At 37.5% G+C, this 9,438-nt stretch overlaps 1 protein-coding gene across 4 annotated transcripts in view; it reads left to right on the forward strand.

Annotated features, from left to right (window-relative positions):
* dph6 (diphthamine biosynthesis 6) overlaps positions 1 to 9,438 on the forward strand; it is a 37,565-nt gene that overhangs the window by 17,534 nt on the left and 10,593 nt on the right. For 3 of the 4 annotated variants that reach the window (XM_072698926.1, XM_072698923.1, XM_072698925.1), the window contains exons 10-13: positions 566 to 691; positions 2,456 to 2,585; positions 2,825 to 2,999; positions 5,588 to 5,833. In XM_072698926.1, coding sequence (XP_072555027.1) covers positions 566 to 691; positions 2,456 to 2,585; positions 2,825 to 2,999; positions 5,588 to 5,833 — 677 coding nt within the window. Of the gene's footprint in view, positions 1 to 565; positions 692 to 2,455; positions 2,586 to 2,824; positions 3,000 to 5,587; positions 5,834 to 9,438 lie in introns of those variants that run through there. The other variant, XM_023811263.2, reaches the window with a different exon arrangement.

Below are 9,438 nucleotides of genomic sequence, written 5' to 3' on the forward strand. Positions count from 1 at the left end.
TTTTTTAAAATTTTTGTTGATTTAAATAGTTTTCAACCACTTTCTGGTTTAAGAAAAATAAAGGAACATTTTTTAAAAAGTAACTCAAATCTTTGAATAAATTTACTAATTTGATCATGTAGACTGATTTTAAATTCAATGGCTTTTTAAGAGCTTTTAGCAAATCTACAGTAGATAAGTTATTACATATATCTGAATTATTTATTCAATAAAAAACAAACCATGGTTTTTGTGTAAGCATTTCACAGCAATTTCTGTTCGAGTGCTTAATTTTCAACAATGAATGAATGAATGAATGAATGAATGAATGAATGAATGAATGATGTGTTTTAAACCCCTGACTGTTCAGGATAAGTGAGTGAATAGATGGATGGCTCATGTTTAAAAATAACTTTCCTGAACTTGAAAATAAATACACTAGGATTAACATTGGATGTACATTCAATATATTTCCTTTTATTTTTGTAGTATTTTTATTTATTGTCCATTTGTCATCCATATTTATTCATTGTGTAATGAAGATGCTACAACTATTACTGAAAACATTTTGAAAATATTCTTTAAGATACCATTGTTCAAAGTTCAAAGAGAACAGCACTGGGATATCAGTGGATCTGTGACATTGCTGGGTCCTGTTCTGAAGATCAAAACATCCATGACCAAACAAAGCAAGCATTTTCATTGTTACAAGGTATGTTGACTCAGCATATACAAACCTTTAAGTGAACTTTTCTGAAAATCTAGTAAATCTACCTACTCATATAAAGGAGACAATATTTTGCAAAACTCATTCCTCAGTAATCATTGCCCATACACATGTAAACTAGAAAAGGGGACTTGCAGACTGACAAAATTATAGTCTCTGCACAGGCCCGTCACTTGCTCCACCCATCTAATCCATACTCCTTGCACACTCACCAACCCGTACAGTTTCTAGAAGTACTGGAAATATGAAAACCAATACATGTCTTTTTACCTGAATACTGAGTCCTAATTGTAACATGTAACTCTGAAATTACACCTATTTATTATATTCCCATACATACGATTTTAGCATTGCTCTGCTGCCATTGCCTATGCTTTTGTATGTAAGAAGTCAGAAACCATTTGGCAGAACTTTTTCAAACTTTCCACGAACTGAAAGTGATATAATTTTGAGACAGATTGCCCCAAAACTCAAGCAGCGCCACATAGTGACAGCAAAAAAAGGATAGTTTCAAATATGTGATCCTGTTAGCGTGATAACTCAAAAAGTATTTGACAGACCTTTTTCAGACTTTGAGTGTACATTGTATGGGTGAAGTTCGGAACCTGTTCATTTTTTGAGACAAATTGTGCACCAAAATTGAAGCAACAGCGTTTAGTGACAGCAGGCTTATCCTTGTGAACAGGATCATTGTATCATTATTTACTCGGTTACCACCATCTTCTATGCAGAGACCTGCCCTCTTAACTTGCCGTGGATCTTTGTACGAGTGAATAATTTTAATACTGGGGCATGAGATGATTTTCTGAATATTCTGAAATATAGTCTATATTGATTGTTGGTCACTAGCCTCCCCATTCTGCAAATTTTAGCCATATCTGGTTGGCACAGATAAATGGCTTTGCTCTGGCCCCAAACTTCACTCTCAACTGTGTGTGTGTGTGTGTGTGTCTATGTCTGAAAAGGAGAGTGATTAACCATATTTTCCCCTTTTGTGAGAAAGGAATTGGTATACTCTAAATGAAAGACCCAAGGATTAAAAAGACTTTATTATAAATTCTGTTCTTGTTGACTGTAGCTAATCCCTCATATATACTGTAAATAAGCATGTTTCTTGTTTTTTGTCATCTGTCCATGTTGTTTATCACAGCATGAAAAGTAGTAAAAATGGATATATAAGGGCCTGGTAAATTCCTTCCCAATGTAGGCTAATAGCTACATCATATATACGTTCACTTGTTTCAGTGTGGATTGAAATACTTTTGTCAGTGATATGAAAATGCCTGTTTGGATGGAAATTGTTTTTGTTTGAAACAAAAAGATAGCAGTGTGCATGTAGCCTCAGAGTCACATGTAAAAACTAGGACTTGGAGAATTCCTGTAAAAACACATTTATTGGTTTTCACATTTCCCGTTGATCCATCCCATACTTTTGTACAGGTTGGTGAGTGCAGGATGAGTACAGATTACATGGGCGGAGCAGATAATGTACCTGTGTGGGTAATACAATGCCATTGTTCCGATCCCCGTTCTAGTTAAGGCTAAGCATTTTAAAACAATCTAAATCGTTATGATTGCTATAATTCTAGGTAAAATGGTGTGTATGGAAAATTGTCCATATTTGAGAAATTATCTTTAGAGCAAATGATGAGAACCAAGCTCATTATGCAGATATATATTTTGAAACAATTGTTAGCATCTAATGGTTTGCTATGCAGTTACCTTTGGTCATTGATAAACTGTTTGCAGGTGAATTGAAAAAAAATGGAAGCGTATTTAAAGATATTGTCCTAGTGCATTTGTACTTGAGGAGGATGGCGGACTTTGCAGCAGTAAACTCAGTGTACCAGGCCTTCTTTGAGCACGATCCTCCTGCCAGGTACCTTAGCTTTGTAATGCTTTTAAGGTCAAGATTTAATTGTCTAAATTTGAGTGACATCCATTAAACATATTATCAAATGTCAGTTGTTGTTTTTATGCTGTACATTATACTGAACTACCTGATATTTGAATGAAATCAATTGCCTTCATGGAGAGATCATTATCATAAGATCTTGAAGGAGAAATATAAGACATGAAATATGATCACGTGATACTGCCTGGTTTTCATTTCCTTAGAGTATGTCTTGAGACGCTCCTTCCTGGCAAACAGCTGATTCAGATGGACTGCCTGCTGCATCACTCTGTTGGGCTGATTCCTGAAGGTGCTTCAGAATGCAAGCATTGTTTGCATGTTCAGAGTCTGTCCCACTGGGCACCCGCAAACATTGGGCCCTACAGTCAGGCTGTCAAGGTAAAACACTCATGGGGATTGGTTTGTGGGTGCAGATCTGGACTTAAAAATATGAATATCATATAAATATTATCCATTGTATTCCCTGGCCTTCAGGGAATGCATATGGCTTTAGCACTGGTCTGTCATTGCCACCACAGATACTTTGGTATGTGAACCAATAACTCAAAAACAATTCAGCAGATTATTTTCAAACATTGCAAATTGCAACTGGTAAAACTTTGAGACAAATTGCCCCAAAATCAATATTGCTTAGTGGCAGCAAAGGGAAGGGTGAAAGCAGATGACATTTGACCTTGTGAATGTCAAGAGGCATTTGATGGATCTCTTTACTGATTCACAAAAAGATAATATAGATGAAAATCTACATCAGGTTTTATTTTCAGACATATTGCCCCAAAAACAATGTAGCAGTGCTGTATAGCAGCAAAGGAAGGAGATGTCAGCTGTTCAAAGTTTTTCAAACTTTACAGGCACATTGAATGGGTGACAAACAGGTGATCAAATTTTGAGACAGACTACCCTAAAATCAAAGCAGCAGTGTGTAGTGATATACATGAAAAAAGGGGTAGTTTCAGACATTTTGATCCCGTTAGAGCAGTAACTCAAAATATGTTTTACATATCTTTTTACAGGCCACATGGCCCTTCCAGGGCTGCATATTACCATTAATGTATTTGTTACAGTTCTTACTGATAAATAATGGAAAATATTAGTCATGGTACTAATTAGATATATGTAGAATATGAATATTTTGACACAAAGACATTCAAAGAAAAGCAGTTAACCACCTAATTCGGTGGAATGTGCAATAAATTAATGTGTAGTTTCGGATGTAAGAGTCACAACAAGGACTCCAAGCATTCAGATAAAAACACATTTATTAACTTTCACATTTCCAGGTGATCCATCCAGTGCTTCTAGAATTTGTACAAGTTGGTGAATGTGGGAGGAATACGGATTGGATGGGCAGAGCAAGTGATGGAATTGTCCGGGGAATACAATGCAATCATTCCCAGAGTCCCCCTTTCTAGTTTCTTGCAGCCACAGTGGATTAGTCCATTCATCCTGGTCAGGGATGCTAGAAGGGGCCTGTAGCCCATGCAGGGCAGCATAGGGCACATTCTGTGGGGCCATGCCCTGTGTTGACATGTTTATTTCCCTAGTATTACTGGTAAAATGTCAAATATTAATTATTTAGAAAAAGGGATTTACGTGGGCTTAATGCCCATAATATGTTCACACAATATGTCCTGAAAATGTTCCCGGAAAGTCCATAATATGTTCTCGGAATGTCCATAACTGGTCCTGAAAATGTCCTTAAAAGGTCCATAACTGGTCCTCTAGACGTCCTTAGGACGTCCCTAAAAGTCATCCTAAGGACGTAAAAAAAACTTTCCATCAGGATATCCTAAGGACGTCCTTTGAGGACAAGATCCGGACCAAAAGAGGACGTCCTATGGACGACCTAAGGACGACTTGCTGTTTGCTGGGTGTGCAGTTAGTTTGCAATCATGAACATAAAACGTTGTAGCACAAATAGTAGACTTCTTGAATTAATTTTCATTGCAACTTCCTCCCACATTCGTTGTTTTCTGTTTGCTGTTATTTGGGGATCAAATTTACTTTTTAATATGTTCTTTCTTTTATTGTATTCCCCCAAAAGTATAATCTTTTCCTCCTCTGACCAATTTGGCTTTCTTGTCTTCTTTTCTCCCATTTTTTTTTACTTTGTGAGTAACTTTGTGAGGCGATAATGGGTATCACAAGCAGGCACGAGTGCAAGCATGTGAACTGTCTCCATGGAAACGGGATCATTTTACTGCTGTAAAGTAGTCTTTCAATGTTGTAAATCTCTTAATGTTTTTCCTTAACTAAGGAAACCTTTTAAGGGGTTCTGTGCAACATCCTTAAATAATCCCTAAGGAGAAATTAAAGGAGAAATTAAATCTTAAGTGTCATACTTAAGGGGAAAACTTAAGGTGTTTTGTGCAACCAGCCCCAGGTTCTGGAAAAGGTTCTGGTTCCAGAAAAGAAGTTTGGGTTTTGTGAAATCCTTTAATGTTTTTGTTTTCTCGCCTTGATACTGATTTTTTTAATGGATACATCTTCTTTTAGTTTATTTTAATAGTACTACATCTAAGTAGTAACCCCAAAAGCAAGAGCTCAGCACAACAGTGTTATGTAGAAAGGCTTCTCTGAATGAACAACTCCTCTACCCTTATAATGATAGGTATTGTTTTAAGTGATCTTCAGGTCCTAAATTACCTAAAATAGTTCGCTATATTTTCCAAATTTATTACACCTGACTAGTATCTGTAACATCCATAATGAATATATCAATTTCATAAAAAACTAATTGCATTCTTTTATCTCAGTTACATTAACCCAATATGTACGTAGTTACTCAGCATGAATGCTGCATAGGTATAAAACACCTTTTGTAATCAACCATTTCTAATCAAAAATGTAATTGTTATTAGTAAAAAGAGAATTATGATTCACTCATTCTGACGAAGCATAATGCAGCATTGAAATGATGAAGGATAAATGTGTTAATTGTGATTGTTGTCTTTCCCATTGGCTAGGTGGATGATGCTGTGTTCTGTGCAGGACAGATTGCCCTAATTCCCTGCAGAATGCAGCTGGTGGAAGGTGGACCATCTCTTCAGGCATCACTTGCACTTCATCATGTTCTGAAGGTCTTGGAAGCCATAGACAGCAGGCTTGGTCTTTGTCATGTGCTTCAGATCCACTGTTATGTCAATCACAAGAGTTACCTCCCAGTTGTTAAACATGTCTGGGACAAGAAGCTGGAAGTTTCACACACTGAGGTAAGATGGCAAGCAGTGTGTCTGCTGTCATACAGATTAGCTGTTATTAAAAGACATGCAATAACCAATGTCTGTTGTAAGGATCATCCTAATTTACGTATGTGGTGTCTAATAAGAACATAAGAACATAAGAACTATACAAATGAGAGGAGGCCATTCGGCCCATCGAGCTCGCTTGGGGAGAACTTAACTAATAGCTCAGAGTTGTTAAAATCTTATCTAGCTCTGATTTAAAGGAACCCAAGGATTCAGCTTGCACTACATTATCAGGAAGACTATTCCATACTCTGACTACACGCTGTGTAAAGAAGTGCTTCCTTAAATCCAGTTTGAAATGTTCTCCTGCTAATTTCCACCTATGGCCACGAGTTCTTGTATTTGAACTAATGCTGAAGTAACTATTCGGTTGAACAGAATCCAAACCTGTTAGAATCTTATAGACCTGGATCATGTCCCCCCTCAGTCTCCTTTGCTTGAGGCTGAACAGATTTAGCTCAAATAACCTTTCCTCGTACAGTATGACATTCCTCTAAGACCAGGAATCATTCTTGTGGCCCTACGCTGCACCTTTTCTAAGGCCGCTATGTCCTTTTTAAGATATGGTGACCAAACCTGTACACAATATTCTAGGTGAGGTCTCACCAAGGAATTGTATAATCTTAGCATTACCTCCCTTGACTTAAACTCCACACACCTGGAGATATACCCCAACATCCTATTGGCCTTTTTTATTGCTTCCCCGCACTGGCGAGAATGAGACATGGAAGCATCAACATACACACCAAGGTCTTTCTCATAATCAGTTACCTTTATTTCAGTAGGTCCAATAAAATACCTGTACTTTATATTTCTGCTCCCTACATGGAGTACCTTACATTTGTCTATGTTAAATTCCATCTGCCAGGTGTCAGCCCAGTCACTAATTAAATTAAGATCCCGCTGTAGCTGCTGAGCCGCTAGTTCAGTATCTGCTACACCACCCACCTTGGTGTCATCTGCAAATTTCACCAGTTTACTGTATATATTGGTGTCTATATCATTTATGTAAATTAGGAACAAAAGTGGTCCTAAAATTGAACCCTGCGGTACCCCACTATGAACGCAGGCCCACTGTGACATTGAGCCTCTTATAACTACTCGCTGCTTCCTATCCGTTAACCAGTTATCAATCCAGGTCGCTACAGTTCCTAAAATACCTGTCGCTTTGAGTTTAAGTGAGAGCCTCTTGTGGGGAACAACATCAAAAGCCTTTTGGAAATCTAAGTAGATGACATCATAGGCCTTCTTATCATCAACTTCCTGAGTAGCTTCCTCAAAAAACTCCAACAGATTTGTTAAACAGGATCTACCTCTCTTAAATCCATGCTGGCTATCCCTCAAAATGTTATTTGAGTCCAGGTAATCTACCATTTTCTCTTTGATTATAGCCTCCATAACTTTACCAGTTATACAAGTTAGACTGATTGGCCTATAGTTTGACAAATTACTTCTATACCCTTTTTTGAAAATGGGCGTTATGTTGGCATGCTTCCAATCAGAAGGTACCACACCTTCAGATAAGGATTTTTGAAACAGTAATGTTAAGGGTCGGCAAATAATATCCCTCATCTCTTTTAACACTATAGGTAAGATGCCATCAGGGCCCTGTGATTTATTTATTTTGAGCTTAGCTAGGCTTTGCAAAACATCAGCTTCAGTTATATATATATTAGTTATAGACGATGTTGTATTAGTAATAAGAACTGGTAAGTTACTAGTGTCCTCAACAGTGAATACCCGTGCAAAACTATCATTGAACTCATTTACTATGTCAATGTCGTTTTCAATTATAAGACCCTTACTATCCTGCAGATTAGTAATTTCAGCTTTTAGAGCTCTTTTAGAGTTAAAATACTGGAAGAAACTTTTAACGTCATCCTTAGCCTCCAATGCGATCTTCCTTTCGACATTCCTTTTAGCTCGTCTAATATCATTTTTTAATTCAGCCTGTAGATTTAGATACTCTTGCTTTATTATGTCATCATCAGTTATTTTCCATCTCTGGAACAAAGCCCTTTTCCTCCTTACTTTATACTTTATTTCCATAGTAAACCACCTAGGTTGCAATTTCCTAGATTTATTCTTGCTGGAAACAGGTATGAAGTCCTCTTGCACTTGCAATAATGTGCTTTTAAAAAATTCCCATACCTCTTCAACAGTTTTGTTATTTAACTCCATCTAGTTCACAGTTTCTAGTTTTAATGTCATACAACTGAAGTTAGCCTTCCTAACATTATATATTTTTGATTTGGACTTTGCTCTTCGGGCACTAATCTTAACCTCAAATTTAACCATGTTATGATCGCTACTGTCAAGTGGTTCTAAAACGTCTAATTTACGAATCCTGTCCTGGTTATTAGAGAAAACAAGATCAAGAATGGCATCTCCCCTGGTAGGGGTGTTAACAAACTGAGTAAAAAAACAATCCTGTACTAATTCCACCATCTAAAGTTCATTTTCAGAAGAGCCAGCAACAATGTCCACATCGCTTATAGACCGCTATAACATTATAAAGGATAGCCAGCATGGATTTAGGAGAGGTAGATCCTGCTTAACGAATCTGCTTGAGTTCTATGAGGAAGCTACAAGTGAAATTGATCACAAAAAGGCCTATGATGTGATTTACTTAGATTTCCAGAAAGCCTTTGATGTTGTCCCCCACAGACGGCTCTTGTTAAAGCTTAAAGCTGCAGGAATTTTAGGAACTGTGGCAGCTTGGATCAAAAACTGGCTAACTGATAGGAAGCAGCGAGTAGTTATTAGAGGCACTATGTCACAGTGGGCCTCCGTTTATAGTGGGGTACCGCAGGGTTCAATTTTAGGACCACTATTGTTCCTAATTTACATTAATGATATTGACATGAATACATACAGTAAACTGGTTAAATTTGCAGACGACACTAAGGTGGGCGGGGTAGCAGATACTAATCTAGCAGCAGAGAGGCTTTAACGGGATCTGGATTTAATTAGCGAATGGGCTGATACTTGGCAGATGAAATTTAACACAGATAAATGTAAGGTAATCCATGCAGGGAGCAGAAATATACAGTACAGATATTTTATGGGTTCCACTGAAATAAAGGTAGCTGATTATGAGAAAGATATCGGTATGTATGTTGATGCTTCCATGTCCCACTCTCGCCAATGTGGGGAAGCAATAAAAAAGGCGAACAGAATGTTGGGTTATATCTCTAGATGTGTGGAGTTTAAGTCAAGGGAGGTGATGTTACACTTATATAATTCCTTGGTAAGACCCCACCTAGAATACTGTGTGCAGGTTTGGTCACCATACCTCAAGAAGGACATTGCTGCCTTAGAAAAGGTGCAACGAAGAGCTACGAGAATGATTCCTGGTCTTAGAGGAATGTCATACTGTACGAGGAAAGGTTATTTGAGCTAAATCTGTTCAGCCTCAAGCAAAGGAGACTGAGGGGGGACATGATCCAGGTCTATAAGATTCTAACGGGTCTGGATGCTGTTCAGCCAAATGACTATTTCAATATTAGTCTAAATACTAGAACTCGTGGCCATAAGTGGAAATTAGCGGGAGAACATTTTAAAACAAA

Source organism: Paramormyrops kingsleyae, chromosome 14, assembly GCF_048594095.1.
Source record: "Paramormyrops kingsleyae isolate MSU_618 chromosome 14, PKINGS_0.4, whole genome shotgun sequence".
Taxonomy (NCBI): domain Eukaryota; kingdom Metazoa; phylum Chordata; class Actinopteri; order Osteoglossiformes; family Mormyridae; genus Paramormyrops; species Paramormyrops kingsleyae.